Source organism: Gamsiella multidivaricata (assembly GCF_025024155.1).
Source record: "Gamsiella multidivaricata strain RSA 2152 chromosome Unknown BC939scaffold_52, whole genome shotgun sequence".
Taxonomy (NCBI): domain Eukaryota; kingdom Fungi; phylum Mortierellomycota; class Mortierellomycetes; order Mortierellales; family Mortierellaceae; genus Gamsiella; species Gamsiella multidivaricata.
Window position 1 is genome coordinate 92,966 of NW_026251760.1, and position 14,779 is coordinate 107,744.

Consider the following 14,779-nt stretch of genomic DNA (forward strand, 5'->3'; position numbering starts at 1 on the left):
GGATGCCTTGGCTGCTGCTGCTGCTGCTGCTGCTGCTGTTGGCTGGGATATCCTACATTATAATGGCCATTATGGTTGCCATTGCTGCTGTTGCTGTTGCTGTTACTGCTGCTGTTGCTATTACCGTTGTTGTTGGTATCGTTGCTGCTGTTGACATGGTCGAGGGATGAGGACATGGTGGATGAGCCGAGTCGAGTTGAGAAGAGGTATTCAGTGGCTGGCTGCTGTGAAGAAAGCGAAGAAAGCGAAAGAAAGCGAAAGAAAGCTCACTTTATTTTTGTATGATGTGCCTCTGTGTCGCGTTTATTGGTGGAAGGAAGAAGGGAAGGTGCATACACATACGCCCTGGGGGGGGGGGGGGGTGAAATGCAGCTTTGGTTGATGAGGGTAAGTAAGAAAGAAGATGAGGATGAGAGGAGGGGGTGAGAGAGAGAAAGAAAGAAATGGGTGAAGGAAGAAAGAAGAACGAAAGAAAGAAAGAAAGTAAAAGGTGCGAGAAGGATGAGCAAAAGCAGCAAGCAAACCAATTCAAGAAACAGGAAACTTGCCTTGAACCCGTTATTCCAACAGATCGACTTGACTCCTCTCGGCACAAAATACGTATCCACAAAAACTGGTTTCCATTTTTCTTTTTTAAAAGCGCGACCTTGCATTTGAAAGGATATACAACACAACATGCCAACCCATTCTCCATTTAGACTAACAGTGTGCATGGCGCCCAGTCAATGGTCATGCTGCACCGTTCATTCATGCAAAGCCTCGTCGTTTACGATTTGATGCGGGTTCAATGCGACCTCGGTGCGGACTCGGTGCGGACTCGGTGCGGACTCGATGCGAATATCGAAACAGGGCTCTTTCCTCCTCCATCTGCGCCTGTGCTACTTTCCTTTGCAAGGTGCCATGCCCGTGTGACAATCCAAAGTACATACACTCCAATCACAATGCCTAAGGAGCTCTATCCGGGCAGAAGTACATTACGACGGCGTAGATGAAAAACAGACCTAGCACCTGCCATTCTAGGCGTGCATGCTATCTATTTCTCATCTCAATTCCCTTGTCCTGTCTGCTCATGCTTGTTCCATTTTTTATTGCTTCCTATGCCTGTTATAGTCCTTCCTGTTCTTCATGGCAAAGCATTGTTTGCCTTCCAGACCTCGCCTCCGTCGGTTCCATTAGGGCCACCATCGACATAGACCTCCTTCTTCCAAATCGGCACCTGGACCTTTAGTTCATCGATCAACCAGTGCACAGCCTCGAGCCCCTGTTTCCTATGTCCGGACGATACCGCGATCACTACACTGGTTTCTCCCACAGGGCAATCACCGATCTTGTGCACGATCGCCACATGGATCAAATCGTCCCACTTTTGCCGTGCGGCCGTAATCAACGACTTCATCGATTTTTCTGCCATAGGAATATACGCTTCATAGGCCAGCGTCTTGACCTCCTTGTCTTTTTGGGTTGTGAGACGAGAAGTGTGTACAAAGGAGGCGGGGCATTGTGAGTGACATCGGTCTGTCCCAGCGCGCAATGCCGATAAATAAAGAGAGATGGCTGACTGCATGGAATTGAATCTTCCCGACCTGCTCAGCGGTTGTTGTTACCTTCAAAGTTGTCGCGTGTGGTGCCCGAGAAGGTCGATATAGCGCCTGCTTTAGGGTCCTGCACAGCCTTCGCGAATTCGTCCAGACTGATCGTGTCGCTGGTGATCTTCACAATGTCTTTCATAGTCGAAACAGATGTCGAGGTGAGGAATGTCCAAGGAAATAGTACGATGGGTTGACGCGAGGAATGAGTAGAGGAAGAGAGATGCAGCCTGAACGAACGGACTGCCACTGCGCAAAATAAAGTTTCCGGTCGCGCGAATCAACGGACAGAAACAAGTGGGGTCAATTGAGCGCGGGGTATCGACCAAGGACGATCAAGATTCGCACGGCTTAGTTATCTTTTTCGGCTCTGATACCCCATGTTCATTAACAAGTTAACACACAGGCGATGAAGACAATAGAATAAAGAAAGAACAGCGGCTTCCTAGTTCATTTATTTTTTTCCAAACATCTTGGATATAAACCCAGTCTTCTTTTTCTCGATCCCAGGCCCTGATGCAGCAGGCAGACTAGACGAAGTCGATGAGTTGGTGGCGCCATTGGTAATGCCCGCTGCCTTTTTCGCCGCGAAACCATTTTTCCGTTTCTTGTACCTGCAAAGTCAAAGAATAAAGGGTAGTAAGTATCATGGCACAAATAAACATCTCCCAGGATCCCAGGATCAAAAAAGTGCCATGTTGATTATGTTGCCTTACCCGTCCAGGAATGCAACTTGGTTGCGGTTGAGGGCGCCTCTTCTAACCTTTCGAATGTAGGCAATTGCATCCTATGAATAGCAGCGAAAGAAATGTCAGCATGGCTTCCTGGAAATAATTTGGTCCGCACTCGAAAAACGGCTCCCACATTTTCGAGAATGCATAGAAGTATCCAAAGTATGCGCTTCAAGACATTTACCAGGGAATCCATGCCTCCCTCGATGAGCGAGATGGCCACAAGAACCTAATTGTGAATATCATAAATGCAAAGGAGTCACGTTGATGTCATATTAGTACGTTGAACCAGGTTTCCTGCGTCTTCTTCAGGTGCACGCTTGCCCAGAAATGCAATGATGATGGTGTTCCTTCTGCGCAAAAGAAGAAGGAGCGGTCGTCATTTGAAAGATTCGGTGCCTCTCGTACCGGTGCTCTTCCAATGCCGGAGACGCAATGAACGGCGATGCAACGACCCTTTTCAGGCGAGTTGAAAAAGACCTGGTCGTTCAGTTCCAGCCATCTCGCGACAACATCCTTTCCAGGCGCTGTGCCATCGGTGAATTTCCTAATTGAACATTCCAAGGCATATCCAAGGAAGGTAAAGTTATTAAACAGATAATCGATAGGTAAAAAAAATAAGCAGTGTCCATTTGGCTTTATAAATATGAAACTCATTTTCCACTGCGACAAAAAAAAAAAAAAAAAAAAAAAAAAAAAAAAAAAAAGCAAAGAGCATACATGTCGTCGTGCACTCGGATGCCGACGTCGTTGAGCGGTTTAATGTTGTAGGGACTGCCCTCGCAAATACGAACGAGATCGGTGACATGGTTTTCCTCGAGAACGGGCATGTAAGCGGGCAAGACCGCATCCGAAGGACAGTCGAGGATCAAGAAGTTGAGGTCCCCGACATGAATCGGGCTGATGCTGACACGAGGCATTAAGAGGGTGGTATGAGAAGGAAATGGAGGATGAGAGATGTTAGCGTTGGAGACTGGATGAGGGATGACGAGTGAAGAATGGGGAATGAAGAATGCCAAGAAGGACGACGGTTGGAGTTTGTTCGCTTGGCCCATTATTCACACTTTGAGGACAGTCACAGGCATGGAGAATTTACGTGCTATTCCCTTCTTGGCAGTGAAGGAGAAGGACCCTGCTGTCTGCCTTCTGTTGTGGCAATGCACATTATCACCATGCGCAAGAAAGTACTGCCGAAGCATGCAGCAGCCAAATTGACAACGATAAGAACGATGGGAACGATGGGGCCCATTGACCTATTTTGAGAAGTGGGGTTTGACACCGATAGTAGGACCAGTAATGTGCCTGTCTGCGATATGGGCATGGGATGGTATATGGCCCTCCCTCTTGCCCTCTATTTTGAATTGGATGAATATGAATACCAAAAATCCAATTTGTTCTTCACTTCCTTTCATTCCTTCTTCTTTCATCCCCTCTCCGCATTCCTCTTGTCTTTCCCTCATTCTTTCCTTCCTTCATTCTACACACTCCTCTTCCATCCCATCTGGACTCGCCTTGCCCAGGTAATCCCTTGACAACACAAGCCAAGCCGAAGGAGGAAAATAAAGGGAACAAGAATGTATACCCATAATAAGTCGTCCAAGAATCAGGCATCGCCAAATCCATATTCACAGCAATATAACCAGCAGCAATATCCTCAGGCTTCAGTGTCAAAACAGTACCAGCAACAACATCAACAGCAACAGCAACAACAGCAACAGCAACAGCAACAGCAACAGCAACAGCAACAGCAACAGCAACAGCAACAGCAACAGCAACAGCAACAGCAACAGCAACAGCAACAGCAACAGCAACAGCAACAGCAACAGCAACAGCAACAGCAACAGCAACAGCAACAGCAACAGCAACAGCAACAGCAACAGAAACAGGAGCAGGAGCAGGGGCAGGAGCAGGAGCAGGAGCAGACAACGCCAACGCGCGAGTTCACGATAGTGGCACTGGGCAAGAGCGGCGAAGGTATATACATTCTTCCATCCATTCTGCTTTAGGAACGTCGAATATTTAAATTTAAAAGAGCGCAAAGCCTTTAGTTGACATACCCTGGTTCTTGATCGACTTTCCTTCCTTAGGCAAAAGCACGCTGCTGAACGCCATTCTCGGTCGACAGATGTTCGTGACCAAGGCTTCTGTCAGTGTAAGTCCCGACATGGCCTTTGATCGAACCCTCTTTCCAACAGCTCCAGCTCAATCCAATCCGACTATGACATGAAACGCACGATGCTTGACCCCTCCCTTGTGTCTATATCCATGTACAGTATTTATCCTCTGTATGGTGTTTCTACCATGCTAACTGCCTCGCATACATTTATGTTTCTCTTCTGTTGGGTCTAATAGGAAGTAACACAGCATGTGGACAAGGCCACGAACCATTTCCTAAACATACCCACGAATCCGGTGATGCACTGTATCGATACGCCCTCGTTCAATGGCAAGTTGCATGACCCTAACCGAGTCAAGGAGATCGGAGCTCTCCTGACGAAAGTCGCGGCTGGTGTCGACGCCTTCTTGTTTGTCGTCAAATGTACACGCTACCGGTGAGTTTTTTTTTATAGATATTTATAAAAAAATTCAGGGCAGCGGATGAACGGCGTACTTTTATTTGTCTGTTTTATATTTCATCCGTTCATTTTGTCACACGAAACGAACCTGTTTCACAAGTCCATTAACCAATCTAAACCTACTCTTTTGAACACGACAATTGTAGATACGACAATACGTTCCACCAAACCCTCCAGACCTACCAGGACCTCTTCACCCCGGCCTTCTGGTCAAAGCTCATCGTCGTCTTCACACATGCCACCCCTGAACTCCTTCCCCCGACCCAATCACGCGTGCCCCTCATGGCGTGGTCCCGTGAGATCCAGGAGCATCTCAAGCTGCCAAATCCGCCAATGGTCGTCTTCGCAATGGATTATATCCGATTTCCCTATCCAGCTGGGGGCGCACAGGATTTTTGGGAGTGCTTGATGGAATTGGATGCGAACACAGAGCCCTACTGTCATAAGCCCTTTCTGGAGAGCTTTGGAAACGGGATCGCGGTCGAGGGTTATGTTCAGAGGATCAAGGGACATTTGGCTGTGTACGAGCCCAGTTTCTTTGAGGACCAGGCAGAGGGACAGTACAGAGCCCAGCAGAAGGAGCTGAAGAAGCGGAAAGAAATGAGGTTTAATCTATTCAGGAAGAGTACTCATGCCACCAGGAGCTCATAGCCTCAAGGAGCATGGTTATCGAATGGAAAATAAAATAAATATCAACCTACCGACCTACCAATCTGTTCAAGTCAATCGCTTGCTGCATAATGCATGACGCATAAAAATTCATAATATTCATCAGCAAGAGCATAAATGTGACTCTCTAAAAGGAGTGCGTAATTCACATTCGTTATTGAAAAAAAAAAAAAAAAAAAAAAGAAAAGACAAAAGGATAAGCTTTAACATGCTGTCTAAGTTGTGGTGGTAGTGGTGGTGTTACTAGTCGTAGTATGGATAGATGGTGGAGGATGAAATGATGTACCCTAATCTACAAAGAATAGATGAAGCGGACGAAATGCTATGTTTTTACAGAAGCGAGGACTCGTAGAAATCTGCATCAGCCGGATGTCTCTGCTCCTGCTGCTGCTGTTGCTTCTGACCCACTGGGGGGCGAGCTGCAGATCGGGGCGACAACGCGGGCTTCGAAGATGTAGGTGTTGGTGGTGAAGGGTATCCGCTGCCTTGTTGTTGCTGCTGCTGCTGCTGCTGGTTATTGTTGTTAGCGGCAGAAGATGGGGTCATCCTAGGTGAAGGTGCACCAAAGACCTCACGCTCCACATGAATGGGCTGCAGATGGTGGAGCTGATGGGCCGGGGTACGTTGCTGCTGGATATATTGCGTAGGCGACGTTGGGGAAGTCGCAGAAGGAAGCGTCCTCGCGTTCTTATCAACCGCCGCAAGAACATCCTGGTAGAATCCATCGCCTATCGAGGACACAGATCCTGAGCTGGAAAAATTCATCTGTGGTTGAGTATTTAAAGGAACAGGATACTGCGGCTGGCGCTGCTGCTGGAACGGACTTGAAGCAGCGCTATAAGTTCCGTCCGGGGAGCGAACAGGCGAGAGCGCATTCTGTTGCTGCTGCTGGACCATAGGGACGCTGCTAGATGGGGATGTGTTTATGACAGGAGGGCGCGCGTGGGCAGAAGCCGGGCTTGGGACCTCGGTCTCCATGAGTCTCATCTTGATATCATCCTCATCCTCACTCCTATCCTCGTATACGTCCTCGTAATCATCGTCGCTTTCGTCGTCGCCATGGTGACTCAAGCGCTCTTGGTGCTGGTGCTGAAACTGAGATGGCTGAGCCTGACTTTGGTTCGTCGCTGAGACCTCAATAGGACCGGAGACAGGAACGCCCGTGAACTTGACGGATTTCTTACGCTGGACCCCAGGCGCACCCTCGGTGGTACTCGTACCTTGGGCCGACTGTTGCTCCGCAGGCCGTGTCTTGGCCAAAGCTGATAGAGGAACAATGGGTACCGGGGCTTCTTCCTCGTCGTCATCCTCGTCGTCACCTAAAGGCTGAGAGTAGGCACCAAAGATGGTATCGCGGTAGCCGTTATAGACAGGCGCACCGTCTTCATCGAGCTCGGTCTTGTCATCGTACAGTGTAGGGTTGAATGGATGAGCGGGCGCAGCTGTCTCTGCAGGTGCAGGTGTAGGAATAGGTGCTGGCGCAGCGGCAGATGCTGGAGCCTGGATCTGGGGAGGCTGGGATGCCAGCTGCGGAGCAGGTTGAGGAATTGCCTTTTCTTGTTGCTCCTGCTGTTGTTGCAGCAGCTGCTGCTGTTGCTGCTGTTGCTGACGCTGCAACATGCGCTGTTGTTGCTCATATTGATGCTGTTGGACGTCTAATGGCTGCATCTCAATTTCCCTCAAGCGAGGCGTAGTAGAGCGGAACATGGGGCTCTGGCTTGGCACCACATTGTTCACGTGCTGGTTCTGCGCAGGTTGACGTTGAGCCTGAACAGGAAGGTTCGAGTCCTGTTGATGGGCAGCAACACCAATAGCAGCACCGGTAGCCGCAGCCATAAGCTCACGGTCCTGGAAGGGGTTCTGTTGGTGCTGCTGGCGAGGGTTACTCAGGATTGATCGCTCCGAGGGTGGTCCAATTGCGCCTGCATGCATCATTGAGTTCGAGTCGTTACGCTGGATCGGTGCATTGCCGCCATTGTTGGTGTTCGTCATACGAATGTGAGCGGGATCATACGCGGACTCGGGTTCAGACTCGATCGAGTCGCGGTTCTGCTGATAGGGATTTTGGGTGCGCTGCATGGGGCTACCCATGCCGTAGGGCTGCTGCTGCTGCTGCTGCTGCTGCATTGGGCGAGAAGGCTGCTGGTTGAGCTGGGGAGGTTGATAGGGCTGGTGCTGCTGCCTGGGCGAGAGGGATGTGGCCCCGCCCATCACGACAGAAGCCATAGCTGTCTCCTCTGGTCCATCAAAGGGATTCCTGATACCATTGCTGCTTGCATACATCGGGTGCTGGGATCGAGGGCCGCCATCTTGTTGGTGCTCATCTGGACGAGGAGGACGTGGGCTAGGGCCTGACAGAGGGACTGGTACCATGTCAGCTTCCTTATCGTTAAAGATGGCTGGTCCACCTGGAGGACCGGAGCGGGCAATGGATGTCTCGCTATAGCTATCCTTTGTATCCTCCAAACGAGTGTGCTCGCTACGTTCGCGAACGCGACGGCGATGTCTGAAGAAGAAGATGAGTGCGACAAGTATGAGGAAGGCAGCCACTCCGCCGATGATGCCGCCCAAGACGGTGCCAGAGAGTCCTGATTGCCCAGCGTCATGGGTCGGTGTTGCATTCGCTCCGGCAGCGCCAGTAGCTGTGGTGCCCGTGGGGGCAGGCACAGGGCTCGTGGTTGTGACAATTGCGCCACTAACATTGAACTGGTTCGTGCTGACACTTTTCAGATCATCAGCTCCTGTGTAGTCTGCGTAAAAACTATGCTGTTGTTCCAAAGGCAGAAAAGATGTTTCCAGGAGAAGGGCTATTAGAGAACTGTTACGGATAGCGGAGCTTAATCTAAAGCATTCATTGCGTGAAGGAGTCGCCTACCAGTCCACCGGTTGCCTCGCTGGGAATGGTGGCCTGCACCTGAAGCAGATCTTGCTTAATTCCTTTGTTGAGGTCATAACTCTGCCCGGTCAAGGCACGGAGAACCAAGTTGAAGGGAGCGACATTTAAGGCGGTAGCATTGACGTTGGCCTGGGCCCACCTGATGGTCATAATTTCACCAGGATTGATCATGGTAATGTTGATGGGTAAGAACTTGATGTTGGCGGCGACGCCGTTGATCCAGGACAGGGACGACAGAGCCACCAGGGCCACGGTGGCCGTGCATTTCGAGGAAAGGATCTGCATTGTGATCTCTATCTAGTAAAGATGTCAAATCAGCTAGTGAGCACACAGCCCTGAACCATCGTATTGAGTTTCTGTAGATGTCTTGCAGGACAAAACCCGTTCTCATCCATGGCTCTGAGTTGCTCACGATATTTTTGAACTTCAACTATAAATTGAGCCCCTAAGCAGTACATGGAAATGCAAGGTTGCATTGCACATGCCCCTCGCTACGACGAGCGGGGTATATGAAGAAGGTGGGCGCCAATGCTGGACAAAGATTATTGACGGGGGGAAATAGTCGCCGCTGGACAGCTGGAGGACATCCAGGAACATGGATGGTTTCTTTCTGATGGGAGATAGAGTTGGCGAGCATCCCACAAAAAAATAAAAGAGCGAAATGAAAGAACGGCGGAGACCAATAGAAATTGGAGTCGATGGCACTCCTACATGTCAGATTTTTTATCTAAATGGATACAGTTGCTGCTGGATTGGAAAGTCATCCTCTCTGCTGTTGCTGTTGCTGTTGCTGTTGCTGTTGCTGTTGCTGTTGCTGTTGCTGTTGCTGTTGCTGTTGCTGTTGCTGTTGCTGTTGCTGTTGCTGTTGCTGTTGTTGTTGTTGTTGTTGTTGTTGTTGTTGTTGTTGTTGTTGTTGTTGTTGTTGTCTTCCTGCTCCTGTTGTTGCTTTCAGACAGCTGCAGTTGTGTTTAACAAGTAAAGCACAAGAGCAAGCCCGTTACAACTTTTTTCCTCCCCCTGAGGCCAAGAAAACTCAATTAAAAATTAGTCGGACTAATTCGTCACACGCACCTTTCGTTTTGCTGGCGATAGAGACAAGCTGTGTTGAGAGTTGGAGTAAGAGTTAGGGCAAGGGAAGGAAAGTGAAGTAGGCGGGTCGAGATGGATGTCCTTGTCAGAGTGAGGGGAGAGTGTAAAGAAGGACCGGGGCTGTAGGTCGGAGTGGTGGCGTTAGGGACAAGTGAGAGAGCTGTAACACTGCAGACGCCCTGGCGAGAGGAAGGGGCGACGGCAAAGGGATAGGGAAAAGGGTGTTCAGGAAGGAGAGGAAGATGAGAGGGGGAATGAAGCGGTGGCGAAGGAGTCGAAGAAGGAGCTGAAGGGAGGTAAAGAGCGGCCTGTCCTGAGAAGATGGGGACACAAAAAAGACGATCGATAACACTCCCCGTCTGCCTGGCAAATAAAGTCTTCAATAATTAGACCAGAGTAGGCGCCAGCTTCATATCGTTTCTCTATAATAATACTAGTCCACTAATCTTACGCATGGCTTCTGTCGAGACAATCTCGGACATGTCTATTTCTCTCATGGAACACAAATGTAATTATCATCTTCATCGCGCTAGTCCGCCCGATCCTCTTCATCTTGCCCTCTTTTGCCTGTGAGTTTTACCGGAACCGGGGAAAAGCCTTAACTTAGCACCTACAAATAAAAGTCCGGCAGCAAAGTGATAGCGAAGCGAGCCGCACCAATTGCAGCTCAGACACAGTATCGTGAATGGATACCTTTTATTAACGTCCATGACGGGGTAAGTCTATCCATATGAATGTCATCATGTCAAGAGCCGCTGCAATACCTGTTACCATGGACATTTACTTTTTCCCAGGTTGTATGTGGATGTAGTATGGAAAGAGGTGCTTCGCACTTCCTCAGAGACCAGCTAGCGCATCTTGCGCCCAGGCTCATTTAATAATTTATTGCGTGTTATACTAATATATGCGAACCTTATTCTAAAAATTGCATCTCCTCCATTTGTACAAACGCCCAAAGGAGGACACACGTCGCTAACTTGGGTCTCCCCAGCAGGGGAAACCGACACACGCGTCCATCCGCTCATCGAGGCCGTCTTCTCTCTCTTTCAGGACCTCAACGGGCCAGCGCGAGAGACACGTGCTGGATGCTTCGGAACGCTCTATGAACAAAAGCTGCACGCCCTTGCTTTCATCCCTTGAGTTTCCAAGCGGCTGCTCTTCAGCCACCGGGCTTGCAAGCCATCATGCCCGCAGAACATATCTTACGCGTATGTTGTCTTACATTTTCATTCTTTGATCCTCGAGAGGAAATAAGTCGCGCCCTCCCTTACTTTCCTTTATTGCGATGTCCCTACGCGCCACGCGGTAATAGCATGCTGAACGACACAAGGCGCTCCCACAAGAGTTTTCGCATATCGGTGTTGGCTGCACGACTGCATAGACGCTTGCATATTTGATTACATCTTATGCAACCGTGCAAGCAACCGCCAACAGGAGATAGCTAGACTAGCTGAGTGTGGATATTGACGTGCGCCCCCCCCCCCCCCCCTCCAAAAAAAAAAAAAAAAAAAAAGGCTACTGCCGTTGTTGTTGATGCATTTGCCATGCCACTCGATGCTCTCAGCTTCCATCGACCCAGCACGCGGATGCTGTCCATGGTCCTTTTGTGGGCGAAAAGATGCATGATTTTATTTATCTTTTCACCCCTGATTTTCGTTATCCTTCTTTAGGATCCTTCTACTTTCCGAATTTACGACTTTTCATTTCTCCTTTTCTTCCTTTCTGTTGCCACCGAAGGTGTAACGACAGTGATATTGATCTCCCGACACCCCACCCTTTGTACATATTCCGCAGACCCATCCTTCTTTCACCATCTACTCCTTGGGATGCACTCGGCGCTGTTAAAACACCCTCCGGAATGACCATTGCTGCTCCACACTCTGATTTTCGGTACCTGTCCTTCTTCTCTATCAACCGCACAGCCTCCGCAATCAACACCCTGCAGTCAGGATGCCCACCATCACCCAGCAAACCAATAGATCGATGGACGCTCTTGCAAGACCGAGAATGCGATCTGGAGTATTATGAGACCTACTTTCGTAATAAGAGTAAGACATCTCCGACATCTGTTTGCATTCACCGCCAAAAGAATCTTTCCTCGCAGAATCTACCCGTAGCTGTGCATTAACATCTCTTATTGTTCGTGGACCGCAAAGCTCATTACAATTACGTGGCTGCAGCATCTGTCCAAGGACCTGTCATCGTGTCCATTGTAATCGATCAGAAGGATTGCATCAGGATCCTTATCAGAACGGCCCAGGTACGTCCGCTCTATAACATATCGCGATGTCTTGTTGTCTGGCCTATACTTATGAGGAAAATTCGTGATCTTTGATATATAGGGCAGCAAAAGAATCGACCACCCAATGTCGGCATTATCAATTCCCTGGTACAGAAAAGCCTTTGGCATTTCTTACTCTTGGATTCTAAGCCAGACCTGCCCAGCGTTACCGATTCAGCAGTTAGGGCTATGCCAGCATCCGGAACTGCCTCGAGAGCTAGTGCGGATGGAGGAGCGGCAGGTTATCCGGTGCTACAAGTTTGGAATCTACCAGCTGTTGCCTGGACAGACATTGGAGCACCAAGGATTGGCGAATCCGTGCGGTAAGAGGAAGAAGTAAAGTCTATGGACATCTGTACGCGTCTGCGTACTCATGATTGTGTTATGCTCCGAGGAATTTTTATTGAGATAAACAAGTTGTGCGCATTCAGGGGGAAAAGAGGGGGTGGGGGATGATGTTGCTTGGTAGATTTGCAGATGAGGGAGGGGCGAGAGCCTGCAATGATAGTAAATGGATGCATAGCATTTACAAGGGAGGGTTATGCCACTAATCCGATGTTGTTCTCGACTTTGATGTATACAAAAGATGCATGCACGCCAGATTTTATGGATTTTGTTCATTGGCTCGGAGAGCCGATTCGACTTCATGGCTGGAAGGAGTACAGAGCAGGGCTAGATGTCAATGGTAAGGATGGATAATGCTGTTCCCTGTATCGCCCATGCCACACGATGTCCTTTGCATCATTCACAAACTCTGTATTTCCGCATGTGTAGGTGATATCACTGGAGAAAAATCCATTTTCACAAAGTGGAACGACTACCAAATCATGTTCCACTGTGCGCCTTTTATGCCGTTCAATCCTAACGACCATCAGCAAGTCGAGCGCCGCCGGTTTATCGGAAACGATATCGTACGTTTATTTTTTTCATAGCGCGAATTATGAAAAAGAACACCAACACCCTTTTCGCGTTAACAATGCTCACGCGTATCTTTGCTCTTTGTATTGGGGAACAGGTCGTCATCGTCTTCAAGGAGAGCGATGACGAAGAGCAGTTTGACTTAAGTAGTGTTGGGTCCCGTCAAAACCGTAAGGAGCTACGTTGCATCAAAATGAAGCGCGTCCATAATTTCAGTTGTTTGTTGAGTCTCAATATAATTCAACACCTGACCATTCAATTGCCGCGGAATAGACATCGTCTGTATTGTACGGCCTATCCCAAGCGGCACGTCCTTAAAACCTCAATCCTACCGTGTTGCCATCGCTGTTAAGAATGGCATTCGCAACTTCCCGCCGCTTGATTTTCCAGCTGTTCTTCAACGAGACGCGGCATCGCGGGATCTACTGCTGCTAAAATGTAAGGACTCTCTTGAGACATTAATAGTGTAGACTCGACATCCTTCACGTTCTCATATACAGTCCGTTACACGTGTCTGTTCCATCCATATAGTGATTTGCGGAGAGCGAGCAGCATACAAGGCCGAGGCGTTTGCAACACAGCTCGTGCGCACAAGAGAGGCGTTGTTACGGGACGTTATCGAGACACATCGCTGAGATGAAGACGCGGATTGCGCGAGAAGACAGGGTTTGACTCGCAACATGAGTAGCCTCTGATGGATGACACCGAGCAGAAATTGACAACCTGTGGACCTTACTGGTGAAAGGCCGATTGTTCTCTTTAGAGTGGAGGGCCTTAAATTTTTCTCATTGTACCCGCACTAGTGTCTTCAAGCATCGCATACCTATCCTTTTAATTGCAAACTGTGCATGAACTTTGCCTCCACAAAGGACGGGTTAGGTCTTTCGTCTGTCCTGGCGACCTTGACGCGTACACGCTTGGACACCAAAGCTTGTTCACACTCCAGTGTCTGCTTTTGCAGGTGTGGAGAGATTTTGTTACTTTATATACACATGCATATAGACAGGTTCGTCCTGATGTGGAGCAGAACGATTGGGGAGATCCCGGAGATTAATAATGTAATATAATTCGCATAGATACGAAAGACTAGCCTCGTGTGGGATGGCTTAGTCGTTCTCCTCGTGCTTCGTACTGGATCGGAATTGTGCCTGGCCATGTCAATGTATTGAGTGAGCTTTAATCATGTGCGAATGAATGATGTGGACGAAGCTGTACGCGTTACAAAAGACATAGATTTGTACAAAAAAAAAGGAAGAGTGGAGGTCCAGGGACAGCGATAACAACAACGGTACAGCGGTGATCGAGGGAACTGCAGAGCTGGATGGAATAGGCGAGTAGGCTGTAAAGCATCGAAGCGATGTGCGAGTGAATTGTAATGTGCACTTTGTGGGGTGACTTTTGCGTTTTCTTCTTTGGGCTGATTGGAGGAAGAAAGAGCGCAAGAGCCGGCGTTCATTTCCCATTGCTGCATCGGACCACATCCCCGTATGTCAACATAAGAAAAAGAAACGGAGTGGAGAGAGTCTTTCCCTCCTCCACTCTGCCCGTGGGCTAGGTGTGTGTGTGTGGGGCGGGATGCATATGATGCAGTCGACTTGTGTTGTTTCCGCTTATCTTTTCTTCCTACCCTTCTTCTTCTTCCCTCCATCTCTTCGTCTTTCCCTTTCCCTCTCTTTTCCCTCTCTCACTCTCACTCTCTCACACACACTCTCTCTCGCTCACCCCCACTCATCCACTCACTCACTCACTCTCCTTCTCTACTTCTCTACTTCTCTTCTTCTCTACTTCTCTCCTTCTCTCCTCTCTTACTCTACTCTGCCCTCAATTGGATCTTCACTCCTTCATTCCGTATCGGGAAGCAAGGCAACGAAGTGCACAGCACGCGACCAGTTACTGGCATACCATTGACTCGACCCAACCCGACTCGACCTTCACCCTACCTCTGGATCCCAATCTGCAGCTCTACTCCGCGATTGACCCTTGTTCCTGTTCCTGTTCCTGTTCCTGTTCCTGTTTCGAATTTGATTCCCTAC

The 14,779-nt window shown here is 49.0% G+C and overlaps 6 protein-coding genes across 6 annotated transcripts; 2 read left to right on the forward strand and 4 right to left on the reverse strand.

Moving 5' to 3' along the window:
- Positions 1-1,180: 1,180 nt before the first annotated feature.
- Positions 1,181-1,719, reverse strand: BC939DRAFT_380836 (Molybdopterin biosynthesis MoaE; the record flags this gene model as incomplete). Its single annotated transcript, XM_051551748.1, has 2 exons — positions 1,181-1,452; positions 1,605-1,719. Coding segments are annotated over 2 exons (387 nt in total), but the record flags the coding sequence as incomplete, so codon positions are not given.
- A 283-nt stretch (positions 1,720-2,002) lies between these two features.
- On the reverse strand, positions 2,003-3,421 carry BC939DRAFT_457886 (protein-tyrosine phosphatase-like protein). The gene is made up of 5 exons (XM_051556526.1): positions 3,038-3,421; positions 2,726-2,864; positions 2,502-2,546; positions 2,303-2,373; positions 2,003-2,200 (listed from the first exon to the last, which is right to left on the reverse strand). Exons 1-5 carry the CDS (start codon positions 3,370-3,372, stop codon positions 2,041-2,043), a joined length of 750 nt encoding a protein of 249 aa, XP_051410092.1. The 5' UTR covers positions 3,373-3,421; the 3' UTR covers positions 2,003-2,040.
- A 693-nt stretch (positions 3,422-4,114) lies between these two features.
- Positions 4,115-5,684, forward strand: BC939DRAFT_457891 (uncharacterized protein). The gene is made up of 4 exons (XM_051556527.1): positions 4,115-4,291; positions 4,405-4,469; positions 4,670-4,869; positions 5,040-5,684. The coding sequence occupies exons 2-4, from the start codon at positions 4,443-4,445 to the stop codon at positions 5,542-5,544; spliced, it is 732 nt and encodes a 243-aa protein (XP_051410093.1). The 5' UTR covers positions 4,115-4,291; positions 4,405-4,442; the 3' UTR covers positions 5,545-5,684.
- Positions 5,685-5,892: 208 nt separating this feature from the next.
- BC939DRAFT_505024 (uncharacterized protein) lies at positions 5,893-8,743 on the reverse strand (the record flags this gene model as incomplete). The annotated part of the gene is made up of 2 exons (XM_051560602.1): positions 5,893-8,328; positions 8,438-8,743. 2 exons carry the CDS (start codon positions 8,741-8,743, stop codon positions 5,893-5,895), a joined length of 2,742 nt encoding a protein of 913 aa, XP_051410094.1.
- Positions 8,744-9,218: 475 nt separating this feature from the next.
- On the reverse strand, positions 9,219-10,029 carry BC939DRAFT_505025 (uncharacterized protein; the record flags this gene model as incomplete). Its single annotated transcript, XM_051560603.1, has 3 exons — positions 9,219-9,414; positions 9,530-9,557; positions 9,999-10,029. 3 exons carry the CDS (start codon positions 10,027-10,029, stop codon positions 9,219-9,221), a joined length of 255 nt encoding a protein of 84 aa, XP_051410095.1.
- Positions 10,030-11,148: 1,119 nt separating this feature from the next.
- Positions 11,149-13,846, forward strand: BC939DRAFT_457901 (uncharacterized protein). Its single transcript, XM_051556528.1, has 8 exons — positions 11,149-11,595; positions 11,704-11,807; positions 11,890-12,151; positions 12,415-12,513; positions 12,603-12,739; positions 12,844-12,916; positions 13,020-13,184; positions 13,278-13,846. The coding sequence occupies exons 1-8, from the start codon at positions 11,166-11,168 to the stop codon at positions 13,379-13,381; spliced, it is 1,374 nt and encodes a 457-aa protein (XP_051410096.1). The 5' UTR covers positions 11,149-11,165; the 3' UTR covers positions 13,382-13,846.
- Positions 13,847-14,779: the final 933 nt, after the last annotated feature.